This window comes from Protomyctophum parallelum (assembly GCF_964188405.1).
Source record: "Protomyctophum parallelum genome assembly, chromosome: 16".
Taxonomy (NCBI): domain Eukaryota; kingdom Metazoa; phylum Chordata; class Actinopteri; order Myctophiformes; family Myctophidae; genus Protomyctophum; species Protomyctophum parallelum.
Window position 1 is genome coordinate 2,670,610 of NC_139711.1, and position 22,460 is coordinate 2,693,069.

Here is a 22,460-nt window from a genome sequence, read left to right on the forward strand (position 1 = left end):
TAAACATGTAACATACAGTATAATACAATATAAAGTAACTTTACTTTCACTTACAATGCACCATAAAACTGAAATTAGCTCCCTGTATTTAATTCACTCTAGTGCATTATATGAAGCTATGTGGATTTTACAGTATATCCTGGGAAGGGTTCATACATTTGTAACAAATGTGAAAATTAAATTAAATAAAATGACTTGTTTATTGTACGAGGCCAATGGCACTACAGTAGAAGAAGCTGAATAGCATGCACGCCCTACTCTTTTGACCTATAGCAGAAGCATAATGCACTGCTTTTGATATTTCATACATGAAATTGTCAATATTGCAATAATTGACTTGCAGTCCTCTAGCATACAGGATTCTTCACCTGAACAACTATTTCACCCCTTCAAGTCGGTCTGCTTCATTCTTACTGTGAGAGGGAGGATGACTGATTTAAGCAGTCACACCTGGCCTTAGTCAAACTAGGAGGATGACTGATTTAAGCAGTCACACCTGGCCTGAGTCCAACTAGAACTGGACTCAGGCCAGGTGTGACTGCTTAAATCAGTCATCCTCCCTCTCACACTTACATTGCAGAGCTGTGTGGTGCAGGTGCTCCATATGGGCAGGAGACCACAGCTCTCACTATATCAACCCAAACCTATATATGCTTAAACCACAGAAATGTAAAAACTCGCAGAAGCAAGAATGCCGTCATTAAGATGAATTCTGTAGTTTAAGAAGAGGTGTTGTTGGCTTCACAGTCAAAAAATCCTAATCTTTATGTGGCTTTTCCCCATTAATGTTCATGGTAGCCTACCTATTAAAGACCAGCCGAAATGGAAAATATGTTTTTCACACTTTTAAGAACATAATGTCGTTTACAAACATAACGCTTGAGTTGCAGAAACATTTACTTGATCCAACGCCACCTTGTTTAAATCCCATAGCCTGAGAGGACGGGACGGTGGACTGACTGATTCAGTCAGTGAACGACCCGCCCCCCCCCCCCATCACTGTGATTGGCTGAGAAGCACCCAGCCGCTGTTTCACTAGGAAATACAACACGATAAGGTGGCGAGAAGTCGTTTCAGCTGGTCTTAAAGTATATAACAAGCAGAGGTCCCACATGGATATGTTCCAAGGTAACGGTAAAACATTGTCACCCATCCTCAAACAAAGCATTACATTGTAATACAAAATAACAGGTCCCATTGACCACAACGTTTTAAATCCTACAGTGGCTGCTCCCCTGACCAGCCTCTCATTCACAACGAACCCTTTACTGGCTATACAGTGTATTCAGATACATATTTTTTTAATAAGGTAACATTATGGGTCGCAGACGCCAGGATTCACTGCAGAAGAGATTCGATCACAGCTTCCGGCTTCACAGATCGTTTCCTGTTTGGGGATATAGGTGGTAAGTGTTGGCATGCATTTACACGGCACATTTCTCAGAATAGAGAGTATGCACATGCATGATTTTCTCATCAGGTCACGCCTCCCTCATCTAGACTGAGTGGCAAAACATTGAGCAGCAGCATGGAGCGCTCGTTGGAAATCACTCATCCGTCCCTCCGTACCACCTGTTTCTAAATGTCACATAATGCAGGAGGCAGCAAAATGTTGTATTATTGAAAACAAGCACTTCCAAACTCTGCAGGACATTTCTTGACAGAAAGTAGCTCATAACGTCTCTATGGTGGATTTTTATGAAACAAAAACTTTGCAGATAGAGGATAAATCAAGCTTTTCGTACAGCTGCAATGTTGGTGAGTTTAACATTGTTTTAATGGATGAATGGGCTGTCAAGGCCAGAAAGTAGTTTTTTTCCACTCAGTGGGTGTTCCCACATAACTTCCCACATAACAAAGGTACGATGATGTCACACGCATAGCAGGGTAACATAATATGTTACCCTGTGACCATATGATAACATAATTATACAGTAGTCTAATCATGTTTTGGATTGAGCAATATAATTGCTCATTGTACAATATTGGGAACGGCGGCTATAGACCCTTATATGGTTATTTGTTTCAAAATAGATGATGCAGAAAAATAACTATAAATATAAATTAAATAGGCCAAAAAATAGGAAGAAAGGCACTGAATGTGCACTGCAGACAGTGAAATCGTCAAGTATTTTAGGGTACAGAGTTCACTACATTAACACCTTAATTGCCCGGGGTTTATTTAATCCATTAAATAAATGTGCCCAGCGATTTATAGCAGCGGAGCACTTTTACCGCCGGACCAGATGTTATCCCGGATGTGGGTGTAGCAGCTAAATGGAGCCAAAACACTCTAATGGCGATCGACAACAACGGGAGGTACGATTAAATCTATACCGCTACTAGCGAACACATCATCTTTTCTTAGAATTACCGGTAGACGGGATGATTTAGATTACGAGTTATTAACGTTTTAAGATTTTCGGTCTCGTCGGGGGGGGGGGGGGGGGGGGGGGGGGAATTTTTTTCGATGACGTCCCACTGTTGCGCAACATTGAATGTTACGCAACAGGCGCTCCTAGCCTGTGGAGCGATGCGATCGGTTTGGATATCATTAATCTACGTCCTGTTAATCAATCTCCGCCCTGGGCATCAGAGTGTACCAATTAACAGGATGGAGACCTCCGTCTGAGGCCCTTAACCCATTTAGGCCTGACGTCGAAATAAAAGAAAAGTCTTCGGAAAGAATATATATATATATATTCAAAGATTTGTGCCGCATTTTCACGATTTTTCAAAAATAGCAGACCTACAAGCTCGAGCTTGTAGATCTGCTATTTTTCAATAGCTAAAGTATAACATAATGCTTAGTTAAAACAATAAAAGGGGTTCCCGCCCCAAAATGGATTAAACTGTCAATGATGGATATTGAATTTTTTTGGTTGATATCGGCCTTCCTGCTCGAAAAACTGGAATCGGTATCAGACTAGAAAAATCCACGTCAGATTAGCTGTAATTTATCTGTCAAATGTACACTGTAAAATCATCAGTTTTACTATATAACGGTGTTAATTTTTTTTTTTTACAATATTTTGATTTAGTCTTAGTCTCAGTCTTTTGAATAACACACCATTTAGTCTCGGTCCTATTTAGTCTTCTGAAAAACCTTAGTCGACTTAGTCTTTAGTCTTAGTCTTAATGCAATGTTAATTTTACCAGAAAAGATTTAGTCTTAGTCTTTTGAATACCACACCATTTAGTCTCGGTCCTATTTAGTCTTCTGAAAAAACTTAGTCGACTTAGTATTTAGTCTTAGTCTTAATGCAATGTTAATTTTACCAGAAAAGATTTAGTCTTAGTCTTTTGAATACCACACCATTTAGTCTCGGTCCTATTTAGTCTTCTGAAAAACCTTGGTCGACTTAGTCTTTAGACTTAGTCTTTAGTCAACAAAATTAACACTGCTACATAAAGGTTCAACAGTAAATTACCTTCGGCCAGTCTTGGGTCGGCCACTCTTGCTGCTTTTAGAGGTCCTGGGTCTCTCTACTTTCATCAGAGACTGTCGCATGCTCTCCTCGGTGTACGCCAGGTACACATGGGACAGATCCACCTCAAATGGCTGCAGAGAGGACGAGAAGATAATAATAATAATAATAAAACTTTGTTTGTATAGCACCTTTCATGACATGAAATGCAGCTCAAAGTGCTTTACAGAGCAATGGAGAAAAAAAAAGAAAAGAAAAGCAAGGCACAAACATTAAAAAACAAGAGCAGTAATGCAATACAGTGAGGACATGAATAACAAAACATAAAAGATCAATTAAAAGCAAGGGTGTAGAAGTGGGTCTTGAGCTGTGCTTTAAAAATGACTACAGAGGCTGCCTGTCAAAGGTACAGTGGGAGTTTGTTCCACGCCGTCGGCCCGTAGAAGCTTAGTTGCCATTTTTTTAGGCAAAGCGAGCAGGCCAGCAGTGGAAGACCTTAGGGGGGCGGTTTGGGACATATTTAGGCAGGCAGTCATGTAGGTAGGACGGTGCGAGACCATTGAGAGATAGAGGGCTGGATTTTGAAGATGCGTTTTACAATGGGGTAATACATAAATTGCCCTCGCTCTGCGCACATTCGTATTATGAAAGGCATATCGGCCCGTGTTGAACGCACACACATATGGCATACGGTTTCTAAAGTGGTTATCTGGGCTTTTCTCCTAATGTTGTTTAAACCAGTGATCCTCACACAGCACATTCCCATGTCAAGGATCCCCAGATGAATGCATTTGCCCAACTAAGGACGGCAAAAATTTAATTATTTTTTTCCAAGATTACTTTTGAAAATAGCAGATCTATACCAGCTCACAATGCATCACATTCATTCATTAAAACTATGAACTCTGACTGCAAGGGGATATATATAATGATCATTATAACAATGTGCAAGAACATATTTAAAAATAAGGAAGAACTTTATATTTGTGGACAATCAAAATATGTTTTTTTATTTTAATGTGGTGTCATTAAAATTTATCTGGATATCACTATCTAGAAAATAAAAACATGGCACTTCATTTAAAATAGGTTACAGACCCCTGTTATATGCGCTTATTTTTATAGACCTATTTACTTGTTTCTATGAGACATGGCAACAGCCTCTTTTTGCGCCTTTTTCTTTTTTTTTTTTTTTTTATAAAAACATTTCCATAATCCTTGGGAAGTTTGCTTTCATATGCTGTATCACACCCGATTCAAGTCTTCTTCAATAAAATGCTACGAGCGAAGACCATATACCATCGGGGCCACAGGCACAGCATTAAGCAGCAGCATTCAACTCATTCCTTCATCATGACTTGAATGAAATAAAAATATAATAAATGTTATTTTACTGGTTTTTCAATAGAAACAAATTCTTTTGAGGCATAAAGGTGACAGCATGCAGTGCAATAGGAATAATAAACCCAAATGTGACAAAGTCATGTCATGTCTTCTATGGTTCACTTACCCCACCCCCTTAGATAGCATTTCTGTAGCCTTAGATAGCATTTGATACAGACTTATAGCATATTATGTAGACAGCACTATAATTGCATTGTATGTAGTCATAGCACGTCATAGTACATATGTATAGCATAGTAGTATAGATGTATAGTTTATATGTATAGCTTCATTATATAGATATTCCACTGTTACTTTCTTAGCTTACGCATGTTTCTTGATAAATGTTTTTATGTGATGTATTCCCATGCTTTTTTTGTTCTTGCTTAATGTAAGTCGCTCTGGATTAAGAGCGTCTGCTAAATGCCTAAATTGTAAATTGTAAATTGTAATGGTGCCAGCCTGAAGAAATGTAATACCACGATCCCCAAAGTGCGCATTCCGTATGTGACATCAGCTGACTGGTAAAGAGAATAGTACGGACATGTTGATTGGGTACGTCTCAAACACACTTAAACGCACCCATGACTAATTCAAGGCCGTTTTGCGCAATCCACGGGGTGTCGAAAGCGCTTCTTAACATGCCCAAAATTGCAATATGACATACAACACGCCCCCAGCTCATAAAACTGTCACCCCATTGTGAAACGCATCTTCAAAATCCAGCCCGAAGGGTTATTAATTATTATGCCTGGCTGCCAATTACACCAGGGCTCCACTGGGCGCGTCTGCGGCGCGTCTGCGTCACCATAAAATTGAACCGGTTCGTTTTTTGACGCACGCACGCGTGACGCAACGCGCCCAGTGGAGCCCTGGCGTTAGCAATCACCACAAGCTTATGATCCTCTGGGGGCAATAACCCCTCGTATCCAGGTCAAATAACCATTGGGTATGTGATGAAACAACTAATTTAGAAGACCTAAAATGTTATTATCGTATTATTATTATCCATATTAGATGTCTCCCAAGCCTAGAAAGAAAGTAACAGATGTTTTATTCATCAAACCAAAACAAACGGGAACAATAAAGGAGAACTTTATTATTCCTGCAGGGAACGTCAGCTTAACCCAGCTGACGGTTCTAATGGTCGGATCTCGGATGAAAGCTCAAGGGCTGTAGCCCCAAGGGCTGGGCCTTAGGCCCAAACCGCACCAATGCGACTCCTTGCGAGTGCCATTGGGGATAATGGTTTCACGCAACTATACATGCAACTACTCGCAAACCGTTTGGTTGCAAGGAGTTGTATCATGGTGAATGATTGGTGCGGTATGGGCTTTGGGTTAAATCTCTCTCGCTAGAGGGCATTTTGAAATGTATACACAGGGGGCTGGAGGGGATGAAGCAGTGATCTTCTGATATACCAGACAGCCTCTATATAACACTAAGCTACGGCCGCAACCAACCACAATACCCAACAACTCACATCCTTCTCCTTCTTGTCTGGCACCGGGGTCTGCTTTCTCATATTGTTGCCAGTGTACGCTACACATTTCTGAAAGAAAAAAAACACCGACATTTAAACACGTTTAGTTTGTTACAACAAGGTCTTCAAGTGTAATTTCAGAGTTTATTAGCCTACAACATGCCGTTATGTTTTTGTGTTATTAATATATATACGCTGTCCAGTGTGTTTCGATACGTGGACGTAAGAGAACTCACCAGTTGCCATTCTCCAATATCTTCATTCCAATGCACATAATTCTCTATCATCTCCTGTAGAGGAAAATGTGGCAAATATTGCTATAATCATACAAACCCAATCAAATCACCATACAAAACACAAATCAGAGCACAAGCTAAAGTCTATAACTTTCAATTGTTTTTTTTTAATGGATTGTTGTGCCGTCTATCTCCTATCTAATTTCTCACGGCATTCAAAATAAGCAAGTTGATGCGTGTGAAAGCAAATACTTATTACTTTATACACCATGTGCTCCACATTAGGGCTGGGCGATTAATAGTGTCATTTTCAATATAAATGTATCGTAAGGCTTCTAACAATTATAAAAACACGATAATTGCGGTATTCTATTTTGCAACGATGCTCTTGTTATGTCCCGGCTGTGTTTGCAGTGGTGTGGTTTTCCCTAAAAAAACCCAAACTCACTCACAGTAGAGATGGGCGATTCCACACATCTTGTTCAATCCGATTAACCCATTTTGGGGGCGGGAACCCCTTTTGGTGTTAGCATAATGTTATGTTTTAGCTATTGAAAAATAGCAGATCTACAAGCTCGTAGCGCCTCACTCGGTGGCGCGCTATGAGCTTGTAGGTCTGCTATTTTTGTCAGTCCGTCCGTCCGCCATGCCTCGTGACACGCTCCATAATGGCCGTCAGTCCGTCACGCTCCATATATGGCCGTCTCCATACCGTCTCCTAACCCTAACCCTAACCCTGTATGAAGATCACGACACTGACCTCATCAAACCCTGGATGGCCATACATGGACTGGATCATCACATTCGACCTCAAACCCTTTAGATCTTCATATATGGAGCTGACCAGTTCTGTCATATACATTGATCCATCCCCACCCGTCCTTCATCTTCGATGTCTCCCTTTTGACCGATACCCGTCCATTCAACCTCTAGCCCATTCTGACCGGGCACCCATTTTGGTGTCGGCATCATGTTATGCTTTATCTATTGAAAAATAGCAGATCTACAAGCTCATATCGCGCCACCGAGTGGCGCGATACGAGCTTGTAGGTCTGCTATTTTTGAAAATTTTAAGAACGACTGACATTTTTAGAATCTGATCTCAGGTCAGAATGGGTTAATCAGACCAGTGTGTGTCCAGTGGAAAACCTCGTATGAATCTGATCTCAGGTCAGAATGGGCTAGACGGGCCCGCCCCAAGACGTATTAGCGCAGCCGCCATAACTGAGCAGCCCTGCTTCGTATAGTATAGTGCTGCGTGCACGCACGCACGCTCACACACCTGGTATTCTTGGGGGATGAAGTTGTCTATGATTAGCATCTGGAGCCGCAGTTCTCTGCTCAGCTGTCGAATGTTCTCCAGGAGACCCTCGATCTCCCGGTGATTCTCCTGCTGTAGATCAGCCATCTGACGCGCACGCGCACACGCACGCGCACGCACACACACACACACACACACACACACACACACACACACACACACACACACTTTTTTCAGTACATGGTAAACATGACAGTCAGATGATTATAGCCAAAGGGTGCCTAGAAATTATTAGAGATTTAAAAACACAGAAGTGAAATTAAATAAATTAAGACATTTGTAATTTGCCTCTCCTACACACCACACCTGTACAACCCCCATCCCCCAAATCCATGGATTAAATCTCAATTAAAAATCTGGAAGATGGTAAAAGATGAATATAAATGAGATGATAAGATTCAAATACGTCAGTGGTGTGCGTATGATCCAGGTTTCAGACCAAATACATTAGACTGTAGGTTCAAATCATGGAATTAAAACATTCTATCCACTTACAGAGAAGGGACAGTTTAAGAGTTTTGAAAAACTGAAGAGAGAATTTAATCTAGATAACTCAGACTTTATTGTAGATACTTACAGATTCGCAATCACTTTGAACATAATATTAAAAAACAAAACGGATTTCGGTGACCCAATAGTGAGATTATTTATTCATACCGAAACAGCTTAGGTAAAGGTATTATTTCAGATTTTTATGATGGCTTCATGGAAAAAAAACAACATGATACAAAATATATTAACCCAGGGACCCATTTTGGTGTTGGCATCATGTTATGCTTTAGCTATTGAAAAATAGCAGATCTTCTACAAGCTGCGCTACGAGCTTGTAGATCTGCTATTTTAGAAAAATCAAAGAACGACTGACATAGAAACACGGCTTTTTCAGAAAACTGTCAGGATGTAGAAGACATATATATATATATAGTCAAAATGTATTAAAGAAAAGTGGGAAACAGAAGGCAACATCGTTGTATCAAACGATGAGTGGTCGGAGATATGTCAATTCCAACGGAAATGTACTAATTCACATGTATGGAGGGAATTGGGGTGGAAATGTCTTGTCCGTTTCTTCATTACGCCGAAACAGAAGGCACATTTCTCGAATGGGGAGGCAACATGCTGGAGACAGTGTGGGTCTCGGATGGGGAGGCAACATGCTGGAGACAGTGTGGGTCTCGGATGGGGAGGCAACATGCTGGAGACAGTGTGGGTCTCGGATGGGGAGGCAACATGCTGGAGACAGTGTGGGTCTCGAATGGGGAGGCAACATGCTGGAGACAGTGTGGGTCTCGGATGGGGAGGCAACATGCTGGAGACAGTGTGGGTCTCGAATGGGGAGGCAACATGCTGGAGACAGTGTGGGTCTCGAATGGGGAGGCAACATGCTGGAGACAGTGTGGGTCTCGGATGGGGAGGCAACATGCTGGAGACAGTGTGGGTCTCGGATGGGGAGGCAACATGCTGGAGACAGTGTGGGTCTCGGATGGGGAGGCAACATGCTGGAGACAGTGTGGGTCTCGGATGGGGAGGCAACATGCTGGAGACAGTGTGGGTCTCGGATGGGGAGGCAACATGCTGGAGACAGTGTGGGTCTCGGGAGGCTAACCATTGGCACATTTTCTGGGGGTGCCCAGTGATTAGAACCTTCTGGACAGAATTTCAGAGATCAATAAATACAATATTTGCTGCAAATTTGCCCTTAAGAGTTTACCACATTATTTTTGGGACATGCACGTTTCCAGAGGGGAAGATCTGATGAATACCTATTCTGTATTCTGATATCTGCATGTAGAAAAGTATTTACACGACACTGGTTGCTTACTGAGGCCCCACACCATGAAGAAATGGATAGATATAGTAAATTATATTTATAATATGGAACAGATCACTTTCTCTCTCAGACTGCAGAAGGAGAAATTTATAAAGTTTTGGTCCAACTGGGTGGAATATATTATTCTGCGACCAGATTTTGTAGCGGCAAGGCTGGAATGATTCTGTCTTACTCATGTGTCTCTTTGTTTTGGTTCTGTTGTTTTTATTTAAATTACTGCTCACAGTTTCAAATACTCCCTTATGTCTCCCTATGAGTATTATATTGTGTTGTACTTTAATTTCTGTACACATCATCCATCTCTCCCATATGCTTTATTTTATTTATTTGTATTCTTTTTTAGTTCCCGTCTAAAAATGAAAAAAGCCTGTGGACAAAAATACACTATTATACAAAAATGGTTGTATAATATGATTGTGATGTCCCTAAATAAATAATAATAAATAAATAAAATCCCACCACAAACTCCAAAGACTAAATTTAACGTTTAAACATTCTTTGCATATGGTTTAATCCTATAAACAATGAATATTAACACGCTCAATAACTCTACCCGCTCTGTAAACTTTCAGTTTGTTAACCATTGCCATGGAAGTGGCATCAACTAGCTGTTAGTTAACTAGCGAGCCAATGAAAAATGTACAGTTTTTTCTTCCTATTTTAAATTAGCTAGTGGTGTGTAAACCAGTGTTTCTCAACCTATGTACCGCGGCACTTTACTGTGCCTTTGATTTGTCCAGGTGTGCCTCGAGATTTTGACCAAAAGTAACACTAGCCCTCCCCCGAAAGCGATAGCTAGGCGTCCTATTGTTGCGTCGTTGTTGTTGTCACACGTCTAAATAGACGTGCGAAAACATGACGACGGAACAATAGACTCTTAACGACCATCGGCCATATAAATGTTAATCGCCTGGCAACTTTACTGTATAAATGGGGCACAGACATGGCATTCACATTGTACAGCTACTAAAAGATGGAAAAAAAGAGATGCATCCAGAAGACGCTACATTTCGTTCCCTCCAGAAAGACACCACCAGAACCCGACAGCACAGACAGCGCACAGACAGGCTATGAAAAGTGTGCCCCGGGACAAAAAAGGTTGAGAAACACTGGTGTAAACCACTGGCAGGAAGTTGAAAGTGGTTTCTAGAGACAACAGACCATCATTTCACATTTGTGTTACGTACCTCGTAAAAAAACGTATAAAGTGCACTCTCTAGCTCTGGGAGTACAAGCCTTTGAGCGTCAGCATTCTTGGCCATACCTCTGATTTGGCAGCCATCAGCATGGTCCAGACCTTCTTCAGTTTCTTGGTTTTCCCCTGCGCCTCTTCCTGAAGGCTGGTGTATTTCTCCTCAATGTCCAGACGCTCTTGCTGTGATAGAACAGAAAAAGGAATCTTAACCACTTAATAAACCCTTAAAACCATTTTGGGGCGGGAACCCCTTTTGGTGTTTTAAACATTTATGTTGTAATTTAGCTATTGAAAAATAGCAGATCTACAAGCTCATGAGATTGTAGGTCTGCTATTTTAGAGCAATTGTGAAAATGTGTCGCAAATCTTTGAATATATATTTATATATATATATATATATATATATATATTATAACGTTTTTAACTCAAATCTTTGCTTCAAGGGGGGGGGGGGGGGGTCGTTCCTGGAACAACATATTTTCAGATGGGGGTCGGCGGCCAATTACATATAATCTTGGGGGTCCTTGGCATGAAAATGTTTGAGAACGACTGACATAGAAACATGAGGTTTTTCAGAAAACTGACAGGATTTAGAAGACAAGAAATTTTGATGTCAGGTCAAAATGGGTTAAACCACTTAAACCAGGGGTTTTCAACTGATTTGTCAACAATGTCCTGCAAATCAAAGATACGGGGAAAAAAATTGCTCGTCATTTGAGCTTATCATAATCACAGTCATCTTTAATTATATCCCATCATATTCAAGGGCTTTTGGAGAGAAATTAGACTCCAGACTCTCAGAGGGCAGGTGTGTGAGTGTGTGTGTGTGTGTGTGTGTGTGTGTGTGTGTGTGTGTGTGTGTGAGTGTGAGTGTGCGCGCGCAAGTGCACGTGCGTGCATGCATGTATTCAGCAATGATGTTTCTGCGCTGCACTGTCAAATCTCAAATACTACATTTGGCTTTTGTTCAAGCCAGATGTAACAACGAGACTACATTTGGTTTGTTGTGTGTGAGACACGTTTTTATAAATGAAGCACTTTTAAACTGAAGCTGAAAAAAAAGTTTCCGAAACATCTCTGCAGACGGTTGAAAACGCCTGTTACGAAGTATAAATGTGAAAGTAATGCATTATAGACCCAACCTTTAGAGTAAGTAAAGTGTTACCTGGTAGTTATAAATAATGTGCTGTTCTTCTGAGCTCATAATGGATAATGGCCAGCACCTATAATACTTTACACACCTCGTTATAAGTCGTTGTTATGCATGATTATATGATGACTCAGTCAGTGCTAGTATATATAGTATATACAGCTATAAAGTGACATGACAAGCTTCTCTTTAAACACCGCGTATGTGCAACTTCGGAAGAGGAAACCATTGTGGCTACTATGCTTTGGGAAGGAAGTGGTGTGTTTATACCTCATACTTTAATGCTTAGTATGAGGTATAAAGTACAGCAGCCTTGTGTTCCTAAAAAAGAAAGAGTGGGTATTGGGGAAGACTGATGTTATGTATCTTTCAGGACCTTTCACTGCTTTTTCTCAACCATTACTCAATGGCTCTGGTCTCAGCCGCCGCGGTAGATATTTTGACATTCCGTTTTTTTTTTTCAGTTTTTTTTTTATGTTGCCACTACTGTTGGGGCAGCCATAAACTACACAGGTTCATCCCGATGTTCTGGGCATCTTTGTAATGTTAGTGTTAGTAAAAAGCAGGTAAAAGAGTAACGTTTGAAGCAGACTAACGTCAGTCACTTTTCCATTCACTGTAGTGGAAGCTTGGTGCGGGGAAACCACAGATGTGTCGTCTCCGCCTACAGGAAATACGTAGGCTGCGACCATGAGACCCCGCTACGGAATCGGTCTATAGGCAGCCCCTGCTGCTTAATTGATTTGACCCAGATTTGTGCCCGACAGACTGTGATGTAATTAGTTTGGTAGCACAGCTGTGTAAAATTATAAAGATTTTAAAAGGCTGTGATATACTCTGAATATATTCTTTCAAATGAGGTTTGGCCTTATAAAAATAAAAAAGCACGTGCTCAGTTTTTTAATGAATACATTTGAAACTATTTGAATAAAGGTTGTACACATCAGTGAAATTAACCTCTGGGAAAATCCCTAATTGAGAGAGTGTAGGGAGAACAAGCCACCACAGCTCATGAAATATAGGCTGCATGGTACAACAGGGCTTGGGCACTACCCTACCATCTCTCTATATCATTTGATGAAAATGCGCAACCTAACACACACACAAACACACATGCACATATGTTCTGATGAAGGCTGCATAGCCGAAACACGTAAGCGTTCCTTTTTGGTGTGTGCCCATAAAGAAATGGAAATGTGAGTACTTTGTCCAGCGCTTGTTTAATTTTTGGATGTGCTACCTTTTTGGAATTTCTTAAATTCCTGTTTTTTTATGTATACTGGATTTTGGGCACTCCACTGAAAACCATTGCTGATGCGCAACCTCTTTTTCTCATTTACACATGCACATATTAACTGTATACAGTATATGATGATTTCGGGTGTGCCAGTACAGTACAGTACAGTACAGGGACCGCCACACGGTAACTCTGTCATTTCTCAACCGTTTCGGACGCGGGGCGAAAAATAAACTGACCACCCCGGCCTTTCTGTCAGGGGGGTGGCTGTGCGTCGTTAATGATGTTCATTCATATTTGATACAGCCAGTTTCTGGAGAAAATTGAATTAATTTGGCCGCAAAAGCCTTGAAACTACATATCAAAGCAATGTCACTGCTAATATACGTCACGCCCAGCAGTCAACACATTGCGTTCCTGAGATTTCTCGTTGACGTAAGCTCAGCTGTCGGTGACTCGACTCGTACTAACCACAAAACATAAAATATATACAGTATATATATATATAAAAAAGAAAAAAACTTAATTAACATGTTTATGTTGTGCGGCGGGCAGCTGCAGCCACCCAGCCTACCCGGAAATGTAGTCTCTGGGTTGTATGACTTGTTTCTAGCGCTTATTGTGTTACTCTATTTGTACATTTCCACCTTCAGTCGATGCTTCATATCCATATGAGTGAAAAGGCCGGGATGATCGGTTTATTTTTCAAACACAGTTCTTATATGAAGAGATCTAAAAAATCCCCCTATGGGGATTTCAATGCAAATAAAAAGTACACAAACCTGTGGACTGGCGCCCTCTACTGACAGTGACGTCAGGACTTCAGGCTTTTGTAAAGCCCAGACACACAGGGTAGACCCCAGTATTGTTTTTGGCAGCACATTTCTATTTTAGTTTTAGTCTTGAATAGTTTTCACTTAGTTTTAGTCACATTTTAGTCACCTGGAATGTTCTAGTGTTTAGTCTAGTTTTAGTCGACTAAATGTCATACGATTTTAGTCGACAAAATCTACAGTTGATTTAGTCGACTAAAATGTGTTTTGACAGGCCTTGATGTTGTTGTAATGACATATTTTACACTTTGGTTGCATGCCGAAAATAGAAGAACTACAATCTCACAGTGCGACGCGTTGTGAGATTGTATATCTGCTATTTTCAGCATGCAACCCAGCATAAAACTGGATCTCTTGTCCACTAGTCCCTTCCTAACATTTTAGTCTAGTTTTTATTTGTTGACGAAATTGTCAGTATATTTAGTCTTAGTTTTAGTCATCATAGATTCGTTTTTATTTCGTTTTAGTCAGTGAAAAAAGGTAGTCGACGAACATTTTTCGTCTTAGTTTTAGTCGATGAAAACAACACTCTCACCTCTTTCTCCTCCAGTTCGATGCGGAGCTGCTCGGCCCTCCTGCGCCGCTCCTCCAGCTCACTGTTGGACTCCTGCAGGAGCTTCTCCTGCTCCTCGGCCTTGGCCAGGAGGTCCACACCTCCCACGATCACCTTCTTCTCCAGAGCCGACAGCTTCTCCAACAGGAGGTGGTGCTCCTGTCTGAGAGACAGTCAGTCAGTCAGTCAGTCAGTGTAGTGGTTCCCAAACTTTTTAGGTTGAGAGACCCCAAAGAGAGATAAGACGTTTGTCGGGGACCCAAACTAGTGAAAATAGCAGATCTGCAAGCTCACAATGCGTTGCTTGTAGATCGTCCATTTTCACTAATTTCTTAATAATCATAATATTTTTTATTCTTGGAATTTCATAGGTTTGTTTGTTTGTTTAAAAAAAAACACACATTTATTAAAGAAAATATTATTTTTAAATCATATTTAAAAATATTGTTTTTACATATATGTTTAAATATAATAAAAGAAAATGGGAATTTTGGGAATCATGACCCATAAAAAATGGTCAATGACCCACAAATGGGTCGCGACTTGCGACCCACTGTTTGGGAAATTATTCCTTGAATTGTAGTGACTGACTTGAACAGGATTTGTAGTGATGTGAACATGAGTTGTAGTGATGTGAACATGAGTTGTAGTGATGTGAACATGAGTTGTAGTGATGTGAAGTTGTGAACATGAGTTGTAGTGATGTGAACATGAGTTGTAGTGATGTGAATTTGTGAACATGAGTTGTAGTGATGTGAAGTTGTGAACATGAGTTGTAGTGATGTGAACATGAGTTGTAGTGATGTGAAGTTGTGAACATGAGTTGTAGTGATGTGAACATGAGTTGTAGTGATGTGAAGTTGTGAACATGAGTTGTAGTGATGTGAACATGAGTTGTAGTGATGTGAACATGAGTTGTAGTGATGTGAACATGAGTTGTAGTGATGTGAACATGAGTTGTAGTGATGTGAACATGACTTGTAGTGATGTGAACATGAGTTGTAGTGATGTGAACATGAGTTGTAGTGATGTGAACATGAGTTGTAGTGATGTGAACATGAGCTGTAGTGACGTGAACATGACTTGTAGTGACGTGAACATGAGCTGTAGTGATGTGAAGTTGTGAACATGAGTTGTAGTGATGTGAACATGAGTTGTAGTGATGTGAACATGACTTGTAGTGACGTGAACATGAGCTGTAGTGACGTGAACATGAGTTGTAGTGATGTGAACATGAGTTGTAGTGATGTGAACATGAGCTGTAGTGACGTGAACATGACGTTTCTCACTGGGCTTTGAGCAGGTCTTTCTCTCTCTTCTCCAGCTCGGCTCGGGCCTTGTTCCTTTCCTCTTCCTCCATGTCCAGCTTGGCCTCCAGCACTTTCCTCTCCTCCTCGATCTTTGCCTGCATCTCCACCATCTTGTCCGCGGAGACCTTCTTCTTGCCTTCGGAGAGCAAGACATTCGATATGTCACTGCAGGCCTCCTTTTAATTTCACCCTCAATCTATAGCCAGTTTCTAAGCAGGTATGGGTGAGTGAAATGTGGCTCACTGGGACGAGCCCTGCAGCGTTTGTACATTTTAATCACTTAAACTCTATATACTTTATACCGGAGTCCAAAAGGGTTCTATGCTATAGGCCCCCTTCCGTTTTCACAAATATCTTCACAAATATAACCTACAAAAGCTCAGCTTGCACTGTAGATCTAAAGTGGTTAAATTCAGACAATGTAGTATTACATGTATACATAGGAATGTTAATCTTGCGTATAGCCAGACAACTATTCCACAATCTGGAACTACATCTCCAGAAATACAAGACAAGCAGCTCATCTGTTCCGTTCACCAAAATATATTTACATTTTATTTTAGAATTTCAATTTCTGATAAGCAGCAAGCTCTATGAGATTAGATGACTGTAAAGACGAAACGGATGCCGGAAGGAGGCATCACATCCGCATATCATTTTCAAAGATTCCGTGCTCCAGACTGTATGACGGAAGCGTCTGAAAACAGTCCGGCTCGCGAGACTACTGATTTTGTTAACCACATTAATCCTGACGATCCCTATTTTGGGAGTGTGAAATCTCAGTTTAAAAAGATCTACAAGCGCGAACTATGGGGTCTAAACTCTGCGCTCATATGTTGTACACAGTGCTGAAATTGGAAATTTCCACTATTCGGGGATATATAGGGCTGAAGTGATAAAATGTTCAATCTAATGTGTACTAACTTAACTCACTAATTAGTGTGAAACTTATTAGTGTGAAACTTAAAGGAGAATTCCATGCTAGAAGGCTTTCTTACCTTTATTTGTAGTCGTTACGTCCCCACCAAAGAGGTCCAGGTGTTATTTTGTGCAAAAGCTCATTATTGGCTATTTCCCCTACCATAAGCCCTAAATGAATTGAATTGAATTGCATTGAATTGAATAGGGCTATGGGGTGTTTTGCTAATTTGCTTATTTCCATCGCTCAAAAATCTAGTAGTAGTAAAATAGTATCCTAAGCGGCACACTTTACTACTTATTTCGATGGAAATATTCAAATAAGCGAATTAACACACAAACCCAACCCCCATTGAGGTCTATATCGTAGGGGAAATAATGCACTTTTGCACAAAATAACACCTGGACCTCTTTGGTGGGGACGTAACGACTACAAATAAAGGTAAGAAAGCCTTCTAGCAGGGAATTCTCCCTTTAAATACATTGCAAGAGGTTAAAAAAAAAAGTTAAAAGAAAAAAGGATTTTCCAGAAATCCATTAATTCCATGTAGGATCACAATGATGGAATAATGAAGACGATGGAAGACATTCATAGGACAGAAAGACAGTAAACAATGATTAGAAGAGGCCTGTCTGTTGGCCTCTGTAGACTCTAAGCTCATTTGCATGATGGTGTTTTTGGCAAGCGATGCCATCATGCAACGAAGCATCAATTAGGCAGAGTTAGATTAACCTCTTACAATCTCTTACAAGCTCTGTAATAGAGTCCATCCTGTTTTCACTCTATAGTTAATATCTTCTATCTATCTATAAGTTCACAATGTGTCATGCATGACATTGTTGTGAGCTTTTAGATTGTCCATTTTCACCAAATGTTCACCACGGAATAGGTAAACAAGTGTTCAAGTGGTTAAAGACCAGCTGAAATGGCTTTTTATATCGATGTCATGACATAACTTGACAAGAGAAGTGGTGGGGGCTGGGTTGTGTCTCAGCCAATCACAGCAATGCTTGAGCTCAGGTTTCCAACCTCCATACACAGCGTACAGTTGTCCACTCGAACTATGGGGTTCTAAACTCTGCGCACCTGTGTTGTACACAGTGCTGAATCACGTCTGTTACCGCCCCACCTATTTCACCTCAAATGTTATCAGAAACAAATTCTATTGTACCGTTTAAATTCAAAACGAGAACATTTGTCACAATCTTTGTTGAGATTTAAGTGCCACCGCCCTCACTTCTAGTCATTTTTACTAGTTGACTAGTTGCCTAGTCGACAAGTTGTTGAACTACCTATTATGTTTTTTTTCTCATCAACTCGTCAACTAGTACCAACAAGGTCGACTAGTGGATTTACTAGTAGTAGTAAACTAGTCGACTAGTTGCTTAATGCCCTAGTGTCAGCATCAGCTCTGTGTGGAAGAGGGATTGGCCATTGAGCTACACTATGGGATTGACAGGTGGCAGTCATCATTTAATTGATTGAAATTAGTACCTGGCCTGCCGATGTAATCACACATTATGTTTTTGTTAAGGAAATTAAGAATGGATTTTTGGAGGAGAAAAAAATAACAGGATTCTTATTTTGCAAATCATGCCTATGCTTTAATAGTGTGCACTGTCATTTCAGTTGGTCTTTAAGGGTGATACGTTGGGTAGGAGAAGTGTATAATTGTCATGTCTACTCTACAGTACATTACAGTCAGGAGCACCAACCTCTTTCTTCTGGAATAAAGAGAGTATGGCAAGTCAAGACAGGCAGCATTTTGTACCCAGAGAAAGACAGAAAGAGAGAGAAAGAGAGAGACAAGGTGTAACACATTACAGAATGACCTGAAAAGTCTTACTGTCTCTACCAAAATGATCATGGGAAGAAAAAAAAGGCAGATGGTAATTAAGTAAAAATAAAGACAAACAGACAGGTAGAGCAACAAGACATGAGGTGCATGAGGGGACACGTGAAAAGGCTAAGGCCTGACTCACACCTTTACAACAGACTGATATATGTATAGCTGAGACTTGTTTACTGACGCAAGCTCGCAATTCATTTCCAATGGGAGTCACATGGTTTGACACAACATTTTTGTTGTATGAGGGGGAGGGGGGCAGTCGAAAAACACAGCCGAAAGCCGTACAACAAAAATGTTGTGTCAAACCATGTGACCTCCATTGGAAATGCATTGGGGGCAAGATGTAAACAAACCCCTTTGTTTACGTCTAGCATCCAACAATGTTGTATGCTAGATGCGAAGGTGTGAGCGAGGCCTAAAACGTGTGACAAATGCAACATGATGCAGACGGGGGACATGTACAGTATGTGCATAGAATGAAGCCCATCAAATCGCACACAGCATCATACAAGGCGAGATTAGAAGGCCCAGCGCGACACCCGAGAACGTCATGCAATGGAGAGTTGATGCTGTGCCTCTGGTTAGCGTTAATTAGACCAGTGTGTGTCCAGTGGAAACCTCGTATGAATCTGATCTCAGGTCAGAATGGGTTAATCCTCTGTGAAATATGTCATCCTATATCATCACATTCCGGGCCAATCACAATCGGTGCCCTCACTGCTATCAGTGGCCAATCACAATTGGAGTCCTCTGTCCTCACTTTTTATCCTCAAGTCCAATTACGGCTAATCAATTATCCTCAATACGTACATGGCTCAGCCAATCAAATCATCGCCATGGGGTGCTCAGCCAATTACATCCTCGTTATGGGGCACACACAAACACACAAAGCTGAGCGTATGAGGGTCTAGCGCCCCTCGAAGTATGGAACAAACGCTCCAGCAATTATAAATGTACAATAACTTACATACATACATAGGTTGAATGGTTTGACCTTTACTGACCCGGAGATGAACCGCGATGATTCACAATTATTTTAAGACACTATCGTCACATAAATAACACCAAATAGTACACCATGTTGGTGTACATATTTTCCTATTAACTTAATATTTTCCATGTAGCTAGCAATCAAAGGATTATGGGTAGCAGGGGAACTCCTGACCGTGGGCCGCGGTGCGTCTTCCAATAAACTCCGCTTCAGACGTGTTAGTGATAATTATCTGGAGTAAAGGTTGCTGAGTCATAACAAGATTGGGGCGGGCTCTAATTAGCTCATTAGAGATCATATCAGTTTAATCTTTAGAGTCACAACACAACCCTTCACTGGGGGAAAAACAGCAACGACTGTGGAGACTTGAAAGGAAAATTACAATTCTCCATGAATTCAAGGCATCATTCGTGAGTTTGATTATTGATAGAAAGAAAGTCTTTGTGGGGTGAAGTGCTCCTTTGACCGGGATGCAGAATACAAAGCCTTCTTTGCTTTAACCCATTTTGGGCCTTGGGCGGGACCCCTTTTGGCGTTTTAAACATTAGGTTATAATTTAGCTATTGAAAAATAGCAGACCTACAAGCTCATAGGCGCGCTACGAGCTTGTAGGTCTGCAATTTTTTGAAAAATCATGAAAATGTAGTGCAAATCTTTGAATATATATTCTTTCAGAGCGAATGTTTTTAACTCAAATCTTTGCTTCTTTAGGCCTTACCCCAAGCAACGTTTTTGTTTACTTTCGCTCCCACACGAGTGGCACTATACATACTTTTTGCTCCATAAAAGAGATCTATAGCTAGAAAGTCAAAATAAGAACGTTCTCCACGTGCCATCCTGCAGTATTTTTATACTCGGTGGTCAAAACCGGGACTATTTCTTACTAAGCGTACTAATCTCTGCAAGAGGAGTGGTGTGGTTTTGGTCACATGGACCAATCGGGTCGCAGCTTCATTCCCACTCCCCATAATAACAACAGCAATGGCGACCTACTACATCGAGCTGCAAGGAAGAGCAAAATAAACTAAAACAAAGACAAAAAGTGCGTAAAGACGAATTCAAACGATGCTATATGCATGTTTTATTAGTACAGAAGGACGTCGTCCAGGATTTTACTGAGACAAGGTGGGAAACGTGCAGATCCCGAGTCAAACAGTGGCTACGTTTACATGAAGGGTGATCATTCCGAATAAATACTTCAGAATAAAATACATCCGATGTAATGTTTTTTGCCGCGAGTTTACATGGGAAATGGTCATTCCGAATGAGTGATAGAAGACATGATACATGTTAATTCACGTGAAACTACGCCATCTGTTGGACACATAAAATATAGGCAGTTCATTCATTGTGACTGTCTCAACAATACAAACATATTACAGACGAAAGACGATACTTTGAAATCCCATCATTTCATTCCGCAGTAGCTTTGAGGCTGCTGGTTGGATAGGGACGGGCAAATATGTTTACCGTCTTTTTTTCCCCACCCGCTGCGCAGTGTTGGGAAAGTTCTTTTTTTTTAGGAACTAGTTCAGTTCACAGTTCAAAATTTTAAAAATGAACTAGTTCCGTTCATAGTTCATCATCCAAAATTTTGAACTAAAGTTCATCGTTTGAAAAATGAACTATTATAGTTCTTTTTCGTTCTTTTTTTGCTTTAATTTTTATATATTTTTTACATTTTACAAAAATTGCTCTTTTGCAATGTGAAATGCCACCGAATGGGCACATACTTTTATTGTGAAGGCAAAAGTTTCTGAATGTTCTCAGAGCCTGCATCTCCGCATGCTGGGGGTGGCTGATCTACAAGCTCACAACGTGGCACGCTATGAGCTTGTAGATCTGCTATTTTTCAATAGCTAAACTATAACATAATGTTTACTAGGTCTAGAACAGTGGTATTCAACTGGCATTGACGGTTGTTAATGTCAAGGCAATTACGTTTATGCACTGTCAAACAGGTCTACATCTATTCCAAGGCAGCATATACAGTACCTGTATAGACATATTATCCTGCTCATTACTGTGCACAAATGTATTATATAAATCTTCGTGTTTTGACCCCCCCCCACACACACACACACACACACACACACAATAATTCTACAGTTGTGGCCCCCAGGCTAATCTAGTTGAATATCCTTTGTCCTAGAAGGTTTAAGTGATTAATCAAATCTAATGTCTCCCAATGTATTTGATACGTGCACACTAATCTGCATATTTTTGTGTATACGAATGCCCTGAAATCCTGAATAAACAAAACTGTGTGTCATCAATCAAAACACGGGAAATCAGAAGGGTGCTCTCCAAAATCTGCTCCCAGGAATCTGACATGGCTCAGACATTATTAGTGTGTGAGGTGGTGGTGAGGCCTACAGGCAGTGTTGGGAAAGTTCTTTTTTTTTAGGAACTAGTTCAGTTCACAGTTCAATTTTTTTTAAATGAACTAGTTCCGTTCATAGTTCATCATCCAAAATTTTGAACTAAAGTTCATCGTTTGAAAAATGAACTATTATAGTTATTTTTCGTTCTTTTTTTGCTTTAATTTTTATATATTTTTTACATTTTACAAAAATTGCTCTTTTGCAATGTGAAATGCCACCGAATGGGCACATACTTTTATTGTGAAGGCAAAAGTTTCTGAATGTTCTCAGAGCCTGCATCTCCGCATGCTGGGGGTGGCTGATCTACAAGCTCACAACGTGTCCGGACGCGACGCGTTGTGAGCTTGTATATCAGCT

At 40.6% G+C, this 22,460-nt stretch overlaps 1 protein-coding gene across 1 annotated transcript in view; it reads right to left on the minus strand.

Annotated features, from left to right (window-relative positions):
* Positions 1 to 561: 561 nt before the first annotated feature.
* The window catches only part of kif3a (kinesin family member 3A), a 35,364-nt gene continuing 13,465 nt past the window's right edge, over positions 562 to 22,460 (minus strand). Inside the window, exons 10-17 of the mRNA XM_083785789.1 lie at positions 15,940 to 16,096; positions 14,633 to 14,813; positions 10,947 to 11,057; positions 7,813 to 7,938; positions 6,531 to 6,584; positions 6,295 to 6,363; positions 3,432 to 3,562; positions 562 to 1,387 (exon numbers count right to left, since the gene is read on the minus strand). Of these exons, the coding sequence (XP_083641915.1) occupies positions 1,339 to 1,387; positions 3,432 to 3,562; positions 6,295 to 6,363; positions 6,531 to 6,584; positions 7,813 to 7,938; positions 10,947 to 11,057; positions 14,633 to 14,813; positions 15,940 to 16,096 (878 nt within the window). The 3' untranslated portion in view covers positions 562 to 1,338. The remainder of the gene's footprint in view (positions 1,388 to 3,431; positions 3,563 to 6,294; positions 6,364 to 6,530; positions 6,585 to 7,812; positions 7,939 to 10,946; positions 11,058 to 14,632; positions 14,814 to 15,939; positions 16,097 to 22,460) is intronic.